Raw genomic sequence first — 16,623 nt, 5'->3', positions numbered from 1 at the left:
GTGGCCTTCCTGCTACTCTAATCATACAGTTGCTTGACAGAGTTAAAAATGCGATTAGACGTTAGACAACTCTTTTGGAGTGGAACAGCTATAGTCACTGAATCTGGAGGACAGAATTTCATGCCTGATGAAAGTTAGGACTAAGTTATGTCATGGGCAACTGAGATCTCAAGTTTTTGAAGACATACTCAGCTACAAGTGCTTTTCAAAACCCACAGCTGACAGACACCTTATTTATATTGGGATGGGAGAGGAAGGTAAGTAAAGCCATTATAATGCAAAGTAATGCCTTTCCAAGGCATCAGTGGAGAAAGAAGGAAAATCTTTTAACCAGTAATCTTTTAATTACTGTAGCATTAAGTATCTACAAGCCTTTAAAAAGATAATCTAAAACTCCTTTGTTCAGAGCATCAGCTGTAAAATCTATAGACTGCATATCTCAGATTGTGAGATTACTGGAGAACTTGTTAGTGACCTTAACTGACAAATTACTGCATTAAGTGTCTTGGGGATGTGAGCAGTGTGGAAAGGCAAGCACAATCTTACACTATGTGACAACTCTCATGTAGTCTGCAGAGAGAGCAAATCAGTGGGGGGAAAACAAACAGTACCAGTTGGTACTTCATACAGCAGTACCAACAAAATAACCATAAATCCAATCACTTCCTTGATAACTTGGTATCTCTGAAATGTACTCATAGAACCGGCCTGATAAAGTGAGCCAAAAGATCAACCACTGGTCTTCCTTCAGATATTGAAAAGGTCATCATAAATTTTCCAAAGTAAATTTTTCTATCAAAATAATCTGATTTGTTGCTTTTCTGACATGGGCTACAACCCAAGAACCATTAATATTTGCTAAGGAAGCATTTCAGAATAGAAATAGAGTGATGCTACTTTTAATGGAACTGAAGGTCAAATACATGGAAGTGCTTACTCTTTAAATAACAGATAGATTTCATGATGTAAGTCATTATTTAATGGGACACCTCTTGTTCATCAGTTCTCAGACCATGCCTTCATCTACCTTTATATCATGTAATTTTTCTATGCAGCGTTATAATTGCCTGCCAAAAAAAAAAAAAAGTATACTTAAAAATGTTAAAATATTTAGCTCTCATTTGCTTCCAAGCAGGAGCTAAGAAGGTATTTAGGCAGCCAGTTCAGGCACAATTAGAAACCTTTGTTCAAATAAGAAGGAACAGGGCAGGATGATTTGAATGTAGGCCAGACAGACATAATCCAGATTTGCTTTATCATCTTTTTGTTTATTCTTATGTTGGCTGACAATCTGTAACTATCATTTATACTTGCAGTCAGATATTCAGTATCCTCAACCATTTTTCATTATTCTAGAAAACTACGTAGGTTTGAGACTGTTTTGTAAAAAAAAAACAAAAACCTTCGTGGTATTCTGCCTTTTTCAAAGACATACATGTCTGAAGTGAACATAATCGAGTCTATATAGAGAATATGCTGAAATTAGAGCTCTCAGGATAAGTCAAACACTTATCTATTACTAAAGATACAAAAAGCTGCTCATACTAAGGATCTTTTTCTGGGAATTGAAAGCAGCAACTTCTCTAATCACTAAATCAGGACAGTTCTTAACACAGACATAGATGTATCATTCTGATTTTCCCAATAACAAAGACCAGAAAACATGTTTTTAAAAGCAGTATGTCTTCTGATTTTCAGACACAAATCTGTGATGAAAAATAGTTCTTAGGCTGCTTTTACAGTGTTCAGCTCCTACTTTGGGGCTTCACAGCTAACAACCTTGAATTTCATGCACTATTCCTTTATTAGTAACCACACTGTAGATCAGAGTATTGCCTATAGCAATGTTTGTGTAAGGACCCTTGGTCAGAGCAGCAAGACAGAGAAAAATGTCAAATTCATTACTTAAACTACAGAAATATGACACTTACCTTGGGAAAAAAAATCTTAACTACTAGTAATATGACCCATCTGAAACAAAAGTATCTTTACTACATATACACAGAGTCCTTCTAAATATCTGAAAAATCATGGCTTGCAAAATGGAATTATAAATGTACATTGATATATAAACACAAAGGGAGATGAAGGAAAGATTTTTTTTTTTTAAAAGAAGAATTAAGTGAAAGTTTTGATATTCTTTTTGCCCATAAAAATCTTTGCTATTTATTCATAAGAAGTCACAAAACTTTATTATAACTACAGTATGTGACTTGATTTACTTTTTAAAAGAAAACCTCACAGATGTACCTTTCTGTTTTAAAACAGACCCCTCACAGAAATATTGGGTGCCTTTTATTCATAAAGTTGTCCTTTATCACATAACACGTGCATTGTTCAAAGCTCAGTAATTTCATCTCTCACAGGCTTTACACAGAGAATTTATACCGGTATTCCTGGGTTTAGAAACCTGCCTTCTGTGTTGCAGTTTTTGGTTATCCAGAAAATATTTAACATTTTTCTTCATAAGTACACAATTATAGTAATTAACCATATTCTAATGTACAGACATTTTGCTCAGCAGAAACCTACAAGAGTTTGAAACTAAAGCAGAAACTAAAAAATGCCAACTAAAATTAAAATTAGCAAAGCATAAAACTGGAAGAGCCACACTGCCACCATTGAGAGGAAGACTAACATAATCACAAATAGCCAAGACAATAAGTGCATGTATTTCCAAGTAGCAACATAAAAATATTATTTACATCTCTAGCTAGCACAAGTTTGTCCACTCAAACTGCTGTATCAGATTTCATTTGTATTATCTGCTCTCTCTCTGCGGGATCCATATTTTTTGTTCTGTGACAAGCCACGTGCCTGGTGTTTATGAAGGAGACTTGCATTTTTGCCTCGTAATCAGAACATAACCATACAATAATAAGTACTAAACTGGGAAGGAATATGTTATTGTATGGTAACTGTTGAGTCACAGAATGAATCACTGATTGAGCACCTGGGAAAAAGATGGTCAGCCCAGGGAGCACAGGTGAAGGCAATTCAGCTATGTGACCAGAAGGGGTGGAGGCTGGCTGCACCTCTCTTAGACCCCATTTAAAGGCTGACTGCCACTCTATAAGGATCTCTGGTTGGAGATTCCTCCTTTGTGGAGTTTTCCCTGCAAACCTCAGTCTTCAGAGATGGGTGAGCACTTTTCCTTTTTCATATCATTCCATTTGTGTTAGTCTCTTTGCTCCTACACCCCTGTATTGCTCTTCTACCACGTTGACCCTTCTGACTGTAGCGCTTAGGCATCATAATACAATAAATGTACTACAGTATTCCTTTAGAAGCCTAAACTCCAGAAAGAAGAGTGTTGATGTTAAATACCCTTGTGTTTCACTTAATTCCTTGGAATTGATTTGTTGGTGAATCAAATAAGTATCTTTACTTTGTTCCTGAAAAGGCCAAAAATCAAGTTTAAAAAAAAAAACAAAAAAACTTAAAATCTAAATCTGAACATATTTTCATTTCCCTTTCATTTGGAGTTCCATTATTGCAATAATGCTTCATTACCACAAATTTTATACCATAGACTATAGAATCTTAACAACAACAGAATGTAGCAACTACCTTGTGAAGCATAATTTTTAAAGTTAAAAAGATATCTATCAGTAGTTCCTTTAAATCATCTTGTATGCAAACAACTTATATGATTTCACTGGAATTAATAAGAGACCTGTAAAACATAATGTTGTGGGCTAGAGCTAAAAGAAGCTGCAATCTGCACATTGCTATTCTTCCCAGTGCAGTAATCTAGCAGTAATATAGGCAGAATGAAAACTATTCAATTACCCTGTCTTACATCAACTGAGCGAAGCATCACCACGCAGCTTCAGGGTTTCATAATCTACAGAAAAGGCAGGCAAGGAGAATGAGCTGTAGGAACAGCAAGGGCAGGGCTAACAGCCCACCATTACACTAGATTTACCAGAAACGTAAACCTGAGCCCTGAGAACATAAATGTTCTATTTGTGAAATACATGTTGTATTTTTTCCCAATCTCACCAGATGATGAAGGCCTTTCTTTTCAATACAGACTCAGTGCTGAGCTACTGAACTGCTGAATAAATCTAAAGAAATACATGAAACATAACTTTACTTACTGTAAAGCCTGCCTATTTAAAATACCTCTTATTAAATCTCTTGCCTTAACAATGACGAAAAACACACTTATATCATCAAGGATGTAACAATTAAAAAAATATTATTCAGTATAATAGATTTTTTTCCTAATTATTGCACCTAATAATTATATTAATGGGAAGAGTGTTACCTGAAATGCAGAGTATCCAGTATCATGCTCCTGAAAGAGAAGACAGAACTTAAAGAACAGAAATATTAAACAATAAGAACAATGATTAGATAAAACAAGGAATTGCAAAACTAAAACAAAATATTCTGTGACCTCCTCATCTTGCACAAACACTTCCTGTGATACATATATCCAAATTTCCGTTTTATTGCATTACCTTAACTTACATGTTCCTGAGTTCAGCAGTAATTTACAAAATGAAAGCAGACTTGCAGCAAGTGCTTTTTTTTTTTTTTTTCAGATACCATATCTTTTCTTGCTTCTGACGTATCATGTTTGCCAAAACTAAGATTACCAATGAACAAAACTGAAAGATGGTCTGTTTTCATTTAAAAAATAAAGCAATGCAAGACATAAGCAAATCTCTCAAAAGTTAAGTATTTAAGACGTGCTTTAGAAATCCTGTATAATAAAACCTTGTTAATTGCTGGTGGTGCTGACACTGATGTCTCTCAGGTGCATAAAAGGGATTTTCTTTCTGTAATACAGATTTTTTGTACACTTATGATGGAAGTGATGTGTTCATTGCATACCAGACAATCATGCTGTCTTTCTGCATCATCCAATACACTAAAAGAGAAATCCAGACAAAGGAACTTCACAAACTAACCAGTAGAAACTTGTGGATGCTTAAAACTTGAGGTGAATGTAGCTAAATACTAACAAAAGGACATGTGATTTATAAAAGTTTGTGTAGCTGTCGTCATATTTATGTTGTTGTTCAATGTTCTGTTAGCTTCTATTGCAAGGACACCCTGCTGATTCATGCTTCCCAACAAGAGAAAGGTGAGGCATGCTCCTTACTTCCCACTGTAGTATAAGACATGGGCTATGTCTTCCGATCTGACCATTTTTACTCCAATTCCATGACAGCAGGAAGCTTGAGCACTAGCAATGCTCCCACATCTTTCTTCATACTGCATTTGTAATAAATTTGTTCAGCAGTGCTGGAGTGTGTGAAACTAAACATTAATGGAAAACATGGAACTAAACATTAATGGAAGGATTAATCTCCATTGTCTGGTGTACCTGTACTTGTGTAAGGGACTGAAATATCTTTAAATATTAGATGTCTTGATTAAATGAACTCCAAGTTCTTTTAATGTTGTTACATTTATGCAGTTTTTTCCCCTATAAAACAAGCTGTTCTAGCTAAGCAATAAAGAAAAGGACAATATGATATTTCAGCTTGCATTTTATTCATTCTATTGTGTCCGAGTGTTACAGCACATCTGGTGTACTGAAAAATTGTTAAAGAGTAGTAGTTGATCTTCCATACCATATGTGCTATAGTAACTAAGGAGGGCAAGGTCAGGAATATTATGTCAATGCTAACTCAGAAATGCCTTGATGTTACAGCTGTGTATCTTAATTCAGGCTCTGCTCATTAGCTTAAAGAAAAAGTAATCAGCTCAAAGTGGTTATGTAGGAGCATTCACATGCTAAAAAATCCAGAAAGCAAAACCCTCGCCAGTGGGGAAAAAAAATAAAGCTGATCAACTATATTTCCTAAAAACATTGTTCTGTCTTAATTGTAGGCGCTAGTGTGTGCTGTTCATATATTGTGATAAACTAACATAGCAAATAACAAGATTTTAAATAGAAACAACAGAAACAATATTGAAATGCAATGTCTTTTAATATAGGTGGATCCAGTAGTTGCTACTCATGCAAGTAATCCAGTGGAACTAGATTCAGAGTAAAGATTTCTTTGAGAAGATTAACAAGTAGTGTTGCCCTATAAGCTTGTACCTCAAAACAAAAGGTCAAATTTATTCTTCATTTACACATATAAAGCTCCTTTGAAATTAATAAGATTGCAAAAGCAATGAAGGAAGGATTTAACACAGATCTCTAAATCCACTAAGGGCATTTTAAAAGTAAACTTAATGTGTAGAGTCTTTTTTTTTTTTTTTTAAGAACAAAAATATTTAGAAAAATGATGCGTTCTGATGCTCATAGCCTAGAAGAAAAAATGAAACAAGAACCTTTATTTTTATAATGTTTTTCAGTTGAATTACTTAATTCATGCTGAATATTAAAATCAGTACAGCCCAAAAATACCTCTCAAGAGCAGAAATACAAAATACATGACCTAGGAACAGTGACATCCCTGTATAAATCACTAATTTTTATGCATAAACATAGTAATTGGTCTTTTGAATGATAACTGATTTCAGTTGAAGATATTTTTTTCACATCACAGTCCATGTAAATGTGTTACTTTTACAGAAAACAGTATGCAAGTAACAGTAGTTGAAATTACACTTTGAGAGAAGAAAGGACAAATGAACAAGAGCAAATCCTTACAGTATACAATTCATCAAGTTAAAGGCAGGACACCTGTAATAAATTAGGTAATTTATTTTTTTTGTTTAAACTAGAGCAGACCTCATACATTGGTGCTGGTTTACTGCCTTGAATCTGACATATGGAACAAAGAATGGTAATCAGATTAGGTAACTAATCGGGATCATCAACAGAGACTGTCATGGATTGTATTTCCTCTAGGTCATTTCTATCACTATAAACATAGAAGACAACGCCTACTTGGTTACAATAGAAAATAAGTAAATTGAACATCAGTGCTTTCTGTGTTTGTATTCCTGAGTGCTAGTCAAAGAACATGCTGTTTTATCTATCATTTATCTAAACCATGACACTGAGATAAGATTATCAACAACAAAATAAACTTCAATAAACATAATGTTCTTTCTACTTAAATGAAGAAATGCAGAAGAAATTGTATAGAAAAAGTACTTTAGCCTTCCACAAAAATCTAACTCAATAGGAGGTAATTATTGTTCTATCAAAATGTTGATCACTTTTGTAATGAAGATCTCTTTATGATTACATAAATAATTTTACAGTGTTTTGATTTAACTGATGTGTTTTATAAGAATGCATGTTTATAATGGCATTTGATACTGCTGCAGAAGAAAATTCCTGATTTTTAGCTCAGTTGGCTAAGAGGTCTACATAATATCTCTAAAAGCTTCTAATACCTACTGCATCTGATGACTGAGTTCAAAGAGTTCTACATCAATTAAATGTAGTTGCAAATTATATTAATTGTAAATGTAACTATTAATTGTATCATCCGTCAGTAAACTTATTTTTCAGTTCTTCAAGTCATCTTTCTCTTACCATGTTCTAAAGCACATTCCGAATAGTAAGATATATGTATAGAGAGCAACAAATTAAGAATAAGTCAAGAAAATGTATTTATTACATTTATGACTGGCAAAAATTACAGGCTATTGTAAAGAGCTGAATTCAGTCGTTTGTAGCTTTCTGACAGTTTTGCAGTTGCAAAGGAGGAGTGATGATATTTAGTGGATCAGCCAACGTGGCTCAGAAATACAGGCTGTCAGAAATGCAGGGTCTTTCAGGCATGCAAACAGATTACACACTGTTAGTCTCTTCTTTTACTTATCAGTGTTAAATCATGTCTTACAAGGGATTAAGCTAGCTGCCTGAGCACGAGAAAAGTTCTAGACCATAACACAGTTTAACTCAGCCCTTCCTGGGTATCTCTTTAAAGGATACCATCTCCTATGGCTCGGTATGTATCACCTCCTAATGCTGTTCAAAGTGACTCCCTAAACAGGCTACTGCTCTGAGGTCCTGCTGTCACTGGTTGCAGAGATTGGGACGCACGTGCTTAATGAAATATGGGACAACAGGATGAGAACAGATGGCACTGTGATTACAGCAGTTGAGTACTGCCTTGCAGGGCACAACAGCTCACTTAATCCAAGCTTTCCATAAGTGTTATCATTTGTCTGTTTGCTTTCCTGGTACCCAGAATGGGCCTGATTTGCAGAACTACTTCCATAATAGAAGATGAGGGTTTGATCATCAAAGGATTTAGAACTGTTATGTGCTTTTTAAGCATATAATAAACAAGATATTTCATTTTAGGTACCCAAAATTATATACATACTAGTTTTAAACGTTTCTGTACATTATAATAAAATACTACTAATTTATGTGAACAGACAACAGCACCATTTTCCTGCTAGTAGGTTAAGGAGATCGCTTTTGTTGTATTCATAACTTCAGAAATGTAACTGCTACCTTTAGAATAAACACAGAATGATGTAAAATTGTTCACCTGGCTTGTCTGTTTAATATACTTCAGAGGAGGGTCAGGTTGGATATTAGGAAAAAATTCTCAGACAGAGGGGTGAGGTATTGGTATAGGCTGCCCAGGGATGTGGTTGAGTCACCGTCCCTCGTGGTGTTCAAGAAAGGTGTGGATGTGGCACTCAGGAACACGGGTTAGCAAGCATAGTGGTGACAGTTTGACAGTTGGACTAAATAATCTTAGGGGTCTTTTCCAACCTTCAATGATCTATGTATCACTAATTTGAGTTCTTACTGCCTCAGTGTCCAACAGTGGAGTTAAGTATTTTTTTGAACATCTCATAAAAAGTAACAGTTGTATTAAACGCAAAGTAAACACTGCAATACATGAATGCAATCTGTTTTTTCATTATGTTGTATTAAGTAAGTTCCAAATAGCTAGAGATATTTCAACTGCACACAAAATACATTTGTGGGGCACATCACTGTTTTCCCTAGACCTGAAGTCAAGCAGGGTAAATATGTAACAGATCGGTTGGTACCTGAAAGCAACAAGCGTTAGAAAGTAAAGAGTGGTTAAGCGCTCCCTAACACAGCTAGGGAGAAGACCTTCAAGGCTTTACATGAAGCAGAAAAATAAAATACAGGCTTAATTTTTATTGGTTATCTGTCCAAGGAGGATTTTGCGTTGACTGCAATAACAGGTAAAATAATATGACCACATCTGACTGAAAAAAAACATCATTCCATTCTACGTTAACTCTGCCATGAATGTTAAAGCTGTATTTTAACTTAGATCATTACAAATGTTTAACTTAGAGATTTCAAGAGTAATAACTTGTTTGTCAAGTTGGTTTGAGACTGGATAAAGCTGCACTCTTCAGAATATTGAACCAATACTCTAATTTTTCCCACCTGCAGCACCACAACAAATGGGATATAAATAATGATTTTTCTTCTGTCAGGAGTAGTGTTCTTCATTTAGATTAACAGGTAGGAAAAATAGCAAAAAACAAACGAGCAAAACAAATCTGTGTATAATTTCATTTTGAAAATAAAAGCACACCATGAAGCACAATATATTTCATAATCCTTCCAAAGAATCATTGATTAGCTGAATTACCCCTTAACCAGCTCTCCATTTATATTTTTGTAAGGGTCTGAACTGTTATGAACCCCTAAGATGAAGTATTTATATAAAGCAAAATCTACTTGCTGGTGTCTGCACACTTGCCCTATGCTTTACTTGAGCACTGTGCTATGAAATCTACTTTTAGAGAAAGATCGAAATAGTGTTTCAAGCATTTTTTAAATATTCAAAAATTTTTTTCTAGTCTTAAGAAGAAGCATTAAAAAAAAAATTATGTCATTCATTGCCACTTAAACAGGAAATAAGAAGGATTCCTCAAGAAGACAAAACGAGGCAACAGCCTAATACTAAATGTATTTCAAGTCTGCAGAAACCAAAGACATTTCCTTCTAATCTTTCAGGTAGATTTGAAATACACTGCTGAATAAAAGTATGTTTCTCACAAAACATTGGGAACAGGAACATGCTTTTGAAGAGCACATACCAAGTTTCAAAGTTTTTGACATGCACAGAAGGCATGCTACATTTTATCTGTTGTTCAGGCCTGATTTTCTTAGTAAAGAAGATATTCCAAGTTTTTCATAGAGTTGTTTGAGTTGGAAGGGACACTTAGAGGCCATCCAGTCCAACTCCCCTGCAATGATCAGGGACACCACAACACATCAGGTTGCTCAGAGCCCATTAGAGCCTGACCTTGAATGTCTCTGGGGACAGGGGATCCACATCATCTCTGAACAACCCGTTCCAGTGCTTCACCGCCTTAACGATACAAAGCTTCTTCCTAATACCCAATTTAAATCTCCAATCTCCTTCAGTCTGAAACCATTTCCCCATGTCCAATCTGCTCGCGGTTCTTTACTGGTGCCTTACAATATATACCATAAACAAAAGCACCTTCTACATATCAACCCTAACATGGTGTAAATTACACAGTCATATGACTGCACAGCTTTCTTTAAAGATTTTTTTACCCCTGTGATAAAAAGATCACCTTCAAAATTCTTAAATTCTGCAGCTATAGGATACTTTGTGAGACACAGTTTACATAATATAAAATGTTTATGATGATAAAGTCCAACTACTGTTTTCTGAATCCAGCAGAACAATTTTTTATATGCATACAAAAACTAATCTAGGAACAATATTCACAAACAGCAAAAAATACAGGTGCTTAACAACACACAACACATCCAAAGTTTCTAGAAACCTGGCATTTAGAGAGAGTTAATGGAGCAGGAGGACAGCACCTTTTGCTCTGTGCCAACGCTTGTACCTGGGCTGAAGTAAGACAGGCATCTCTTATGCACTTTAGTCCACGCAGCAATACCCAAACAGCTATATAAAATCGACCACAGCACATGTAAGCAGATTTTCTTCTGGTGCTGGCTTTTTCTCCTCTAACGGCTCAAAATCACCGGTGAGTCTCAGCGCGTGGTGTCGGAAGCCCTGAGACGCGCTCCTGCCACAGCTGGCTTCCAGCAGCCCCACTCACCTGCCGCACCCTCACAAGCTCCGCGCGCCTCGCCGGGACCGGCAGGGTACCGAGCGGGGCACGCCTGAGGCGGCGTCCCACCGCCTGTAGCCTGCGGGGAGAACCGGGCAGCTCGGCGAGACGCAAAACCTCGCCCAGCGCTGAGCGATGTCCCTCGGCCCGCACCGGAACCGGTCACGCAATGGCTCTGGCTGAGGCCTCACCCTCTAACGGCAGATCGCAGCGCGTTTCTCTGGCGGCAGCAACAGGTAGAGACCCCGTCCCTCGGCCTCCCGGCCCAGCCCCCTACCTGCTCGCCGGGCGCCCCCTCCAGCAGCTGCGAGCAGAGCTCCGAGCACTGCCGGAACTTCCTCCGCCTGAAGTAGCTCCAGGCCTGGAACAGCGGCTCCGTCTCCAGCCCCATCCCGCCGGCGGGATGGCTGAGACTCCGCCAAGGCCCACGGCACCTCTCGGCCCTCTGCGCGCCTAGCGGGTCCGAGGCGGAGCCAGGCCGCAGCGGCAAAAGCGGCAGGCCCCGCCTCGGCCTGTCCGGGCCTGCGCGCCGCATCGCGCCGGGAGGGCGCGCCGTGCTCGGAGAGGAGGCTGGGTGTCCCTGCGGGAGCGGGGCCGAGTCTTTCTCTCTGGATCCTGAATTACGTGCTTTGCTTTTCTGCTGCTGTTTCCAAAACGTAAAATCAGTGACAGCCATTTGGAATGAGAATATATGACTGAAAAAGAATTCAGTCTTTTAATCCTCGTTTGCGTAAAAAGTCCCCTAGAGCTGTGGGAATCCAGTTGGGAAGAGCACGGGCTGCTCTGATCCGGTATTGCAGGCTCCATTAGTCCCTGAGTTTGTTAAGTATGCAGAGGTAAAATTACACGTGTTTAGCGAAGAAAAAGGCAGGATTATACTCTTGCTATGTATTGTAGGATGTTGGTTGAACCATCAGCCCAAGGAAGAAAAGTTCCCTAGGGATGCTTGGAAGAATAAATAGATAAATAAAAGGGCTTTGAAGCAAAATTCTCTAATGGATGAACACTAATGTGATAGCTAAAATCATGTCATTGGTAATTTAACAAATCATTCTGATTTTAATTCTGTTGTTTCACCTCAGTTCATTCAAATGGAAGTCCCCTGAAATGGGTACCCAGGCTAAACTAGCAAGCTGAATATGAAGTGGAAGGTTGTAGAAATAAGCCAGTTGTCAAACTGTTTGTTCTAATATGGGAGTAAATGACTCGAACTATCAACTATGGATGGGTTTTGCTTGTCCCACAGAAAGTACTCAGGGAAGCAGCGCTCTGAGTAAAGTGTGTTCTGAGAGCATGCCATTCCCAGGAAAGACTGGTGGAAGTGTAGCACAACAGTACCTGCCCCTTCTCTATTTTTAATTTGTTGTGGGAGACTGTATGTTCTGCATTCCCACAAACTGTGTAGGAGGCTTGCACAAGGACATTCAGTCTATACCTCAGGTTGGTCAGAAGGGTGAGTAGTATTTCTTGTTGCCAGAGCATCTGCTGTGATACTGCTATATAGCTGTAGAGCTGTAGCTGAGTAACGCTTGGCATCTAAGATAGTATCCGATTTTGCTATACATTCCTTAACATGGCAAATACTTTACTTTGCATTTTTTGGTTAGGCATAGCATGATGTTCAGAGAAATTGTGAACACTGACTAGAATCTACAGATTTATTAAAAAGTTCTTCCAACTATTTCTGGAAACGCTGATGTGATGGTCTGTTATTAAATGCTTCAAATGCTTGCTGTTATTACCATGTTATCACCAGAATTTAGCTTGTTTGAACTGCTACTTTTTTAATAGAATGTAATATGAAGGGCACTTCTAGTTTGTAAGGACATATTTTGAAGTCAGTACAGTAGTTCCAGTGCTGTTAGATTAAAATGTCAAGCAGGAGATAGTTGGTTAACCAGAGACAAATAATGCAGGAATGTTTTCTGTACTTCCTGTTTTTAGAAGGCAGTTCAGTTTTGTGAACAATCCATCACATCAGTTAAACACCCCACTTACCTGTGCAAAGACCAGAAGCTCATAAATGCTATTGATTCCAACACAATCTTCTTAAAAACCTCGTAGTTAAAGAATTGCATGTAAATTTTATTTTGTGAGCACTTATTTTAAGCCTTAATATCTTAATGACAACTTTCAGACTATAAAGAGTAAATTAACTGTGTGAGGATGCTTAGAATGTTTGATTTTAGCAATTTCCATTTTGAGATAATGAAACAAACAGAAGCACAATGAAGCAGTAATTATGGGTGAACTCAGCAGATCCCAGGTGTTCTGTTAACTTGAAAGCTGTGCTTTCTGCTGAGCAAAGTAGTGGATTAATGACATCAATTACTCCATGCTGTGGCACACCTGAAGGTGTTTGGCTTGATAAGGAAATGGGTTTCTGTGTCCTGGAATCTTCAAGATGACATGGCTTTCCAACTGAAAGCAGTGGAAACCCCAAAAAGAGCAAGAAGCTGAATGTTTTATGTGGGGAATGAACTCGGAGTTTGTCTCATTAAAGCTAATAACTTGTCAGAAAGGGAAAAAAAAAAAAAAAAGAAGAGTCTGTATACTTAGAAAATCAATGGAAACAAATTGTGAGTCATGTGAGTTGCTGGGTTGTGGGAAGTTGCTTCTTAAAGGAAGAAACACAGTAAGCATTTCATACAGCTCTCTTGAAGGGACAACGGAGGTGGGAAGTGAATGGTTTTTGTATAAAATAATTGCTTTATCATAAATAGTAATATGCATTACTGGATTTCAGCCATAGTTTTTTAGTTCTGAAATTCTGTCTTTAGCAAGAGAAGTCACAGTCTTCCAAAGTTTGTCTATGCATCAAAAATTTTGAAGAAGTATGTGGTAGAAGATTTCTTTTTCATATAAAAGTTTCTGAACTCTGCCTGTTTGAACTAGAGGCTGAGGCTAATGTTATGTGACCGTTCAACCACATTTCTGTTAGCTACTTCTCTAACAAATGGCTTCTTGGCAAAATAAAGAGGAAGATAGTCCCTGTGCAATTTTTGTTTGTTACATCGTTGGGAAAGGTATTCATTACACTTAGTGATGAAGCCAAAGTGATGCTCTCCTATGGTAGCTAGTAGATCAAGATGAATCTTCAGTTTTTTTGCGATGAGGTTTCACAGTGTTGAGAAAAACAGGCAAATTCTCTTTCCTTCTTTTTAAGCTGTAATGTACAAGGTGTTTTTGCTCTGTTTGGCTGCAGATATTAGGTTTTCAGTCTCTACACGTTGGTATGCATTTAATTCAATTTTATCAAGTCAGAAAGAACGTCCTAGCAAGCTTAGTTGATCCTCACATGGCAATGTGAGCACTCAAACTAAAATCATAACAAGCATAAAAAGCCATTCTGACTGTCCCAACTGCTGCTGCCAAGGCCAAATGTCCAGGCCTACTGCTGGATGCTTGTCCTTTTTTGCATATATCCTTCTATGTGTGAAATGAGCAGCTAGTGACTTTCAAGCAAATCTTAGTTATTGAAGCTATATATGCTAGAAAAAAAAATATTCTGGGAGTAGTTTTCAGCTCTGGACCATTTTCTTTGTGATGCCACTTACTCAAATGTATTCCTGGCATCCCATTTGAGAACTGGAAGTGTTATCACAAGATAGCTGTTCAGCAGCATATGGGAAATCAGCGTTTAGCTTTATTAAAATAAATAGGGCTTAAATATCCATATTATATTTTAAGAATGGCATACATGTGCATAGCGTGTGGAAAAAAAAAAATTCTATCTATGTAGAATCTGCTTTTTCTCATTCCTACAGCTCAGAGTAATACATTTTTTGAGTAGCTTGCTCTAGCTAACTGCTCCTTGTAACACCTCTCCCCCAAATTGAGAAAAAATTCAATCTGTGGAGAGTAGGACAAAATAAATTTGGGTAATTATCTCTCAGATGTATTTGATGTGTGGGAGGAAAACAAATTTCCTCTTCTGCACTGATAGAAAAAGAATCATAGTAACATAGCAACGTCCTCACAGAGATTTTATGGATGCAAGATGGATTTCTCTGTTTGAAAGTCTTGTCTGCATTCTTTTTTGGAAGTTTTGTCATCTACTATTTGGTCTCTTCTATTAGTTTAAGGAATGTGTAATTTGGCCTTAATACTCTACTGTCCTCACGCTGTAATGAATCACTCCATGGTTGATGTTTCTTGGGACAATGACATAGTTGGGATAAAACTATAGAAGTCACCAGGATTTCTTCAAAAATAATTGCATGCTTGCCTTGTGTAACTGTGTACCTTTGTTGTATTAGAAGTGAGCTGGACTCAGCCTCTGCATTTTGAGAGACAATTCTCGTCTTCTGTGAAAGATAGGAAATTCCATAGTGCTACTTTATTTACAGCTTACCGAGATGATATCATTGATCTTGTGGGTAACTTTTTGTCATATTCTATTTGCAAGGTTTATTTGAAACTTGACTTCGCTTATTTGAGCCATGACAAAGAGCAGAAAATTAATATATCAGAAGTAAGGGACAGATTAATTCTTCATCTGTTTGTGGGTTATTTTTCATCTGAAATCTATGTCTCCCTTAGGCTACAGTAAAAACTCTAATTATTTCTAAATGAAAATATCAGAGATCTCTACTAAATATCAGGAATCCCATCAATATTCATCTTTATTCATAGAACACATGGGCTTGTATAACTTCTTTTTAGAAATCATAGTTTTGCTGACTTATGTATTTTGTGTACTGGATTTGTTATGTTTCAATTAATTGTTCAATTTTGTGTCAAGTTTAAATGTTGCTTAGGGATTCCAATGTGCTTCTTATTTTCACCTTTCATTTTAGCAGCTTTTTTCTCCTGCCGACAAAGGTGCCCTAAACTGATACTGACAACAAGCTCTGAAAGGATATATTAATGTATTAATAATAACAACATTAATAATTAATATTTTTCTTCTTTGTGTACTGGGTGCTTTGTATTTTTCAAATATTCTTATGACCCCTTTGCAAAAGTCTCGTAAACTATGAATACAAGGTACATGAAACAGCCTCTTAGAAGGTATGTATGGAAGTGTAGGACAGGGCCAACTGATATCTAAGGCCTATTTCATTTTAAAAACCTAGGAGGTTTAAGCTGACTTTGCCTTTTGAAGCCTTCCAAGGGGGTCTTCCCTGCATGAAACTATCATACTTGCTTCTTAAGTAGGAATGCTAATTCTCAGGCCTCATATCTCCATCATGAACTCACAGTCTTACGATAAAAGTCAAAGTAGAATCTGTATTCCTTATTCCCAAAATTCTGTTGATATCCTAAAATTTCTTATGCAAATCTGGTGTCCCTCAGACAGTAGCTGTCATACAAATGCAGTCTGTTTCTTCTGTCTTTTGACTTGACTCTTTCCAGATGCAAGAATACTGAAGAGAATAATCAGCAGCTCAGTATAATTCACAAGGGATTGAAAGGGAGCACTGCTGTTATTACATATTCACCTAGAGAGGGTCTCAACCAGAGATAACCATACTTGCCTTCAAACAAGAGTTGGCATCATAAAGATGACATGCATAGAGGGTTCATTCTGGAGATTGAGATGTATTGAATATTAGAAAAACAGAGAACAACAGACCATGGAGCAAATTATTGTTTGTACGCCTTGAGTGAACCCAAAGAGGATTA

The 16,623-nt window shown here is 37.2% G+C and overlaps 1 protein-coding gene across 1 annotated transcript in view; it reads right to left on the bottom strand.

Moving 5' to 3' along the window:
• TTC8 (tetratricopeptide repeat domain 8) overlaps positions 1–11,488 on the bottom strand; it is a 36,618-nt gene extending 25,130 nt beyond the window's left edge. Inside the window, exons 1-2 of the mRNA XM_052693888.1 lie at positions 11,273–11,488; positions 4,274–4,303 (exon numbers count right to left, since the gene is read on the bottom strand). Coding sequence (XP_052549848.1) covers positions 4,274–4,303; positions 11,273–11,386 — 144 coding nt within the window. The 5' untranslated portion in view covers positions 11,387–11,488. The remainder of the gene's footprint in view (positions 1–4,273; positions 4,304–11,272) is intronic.
• Between the last annotated feature and the right edge of the window lie 5,135 nt (positions 11,489–16,623).

The sequence above is a fragment of the Tympanuchus pallidicinctus genome, unplaced genomic scaffold, assembly GCF_026119805.1.
Source record: "Tympanuchus pallidicinctus isolate F22 unplaced genomic scaffold, pur_lepc_1.0 scaffold3, whole genome shotgun sequence".
NCBI lineage: Eukaryota > Metazoa > Chordata > Aves > Galliformes > Phasianidae > Tympanuchus > Tympanuchus pallidicinctus.
The sequence above is the reverse complement of the archived record's forward strand: the minus strand, read 5'-3'. Positions and strand labels throughout refer to the sequence as shown.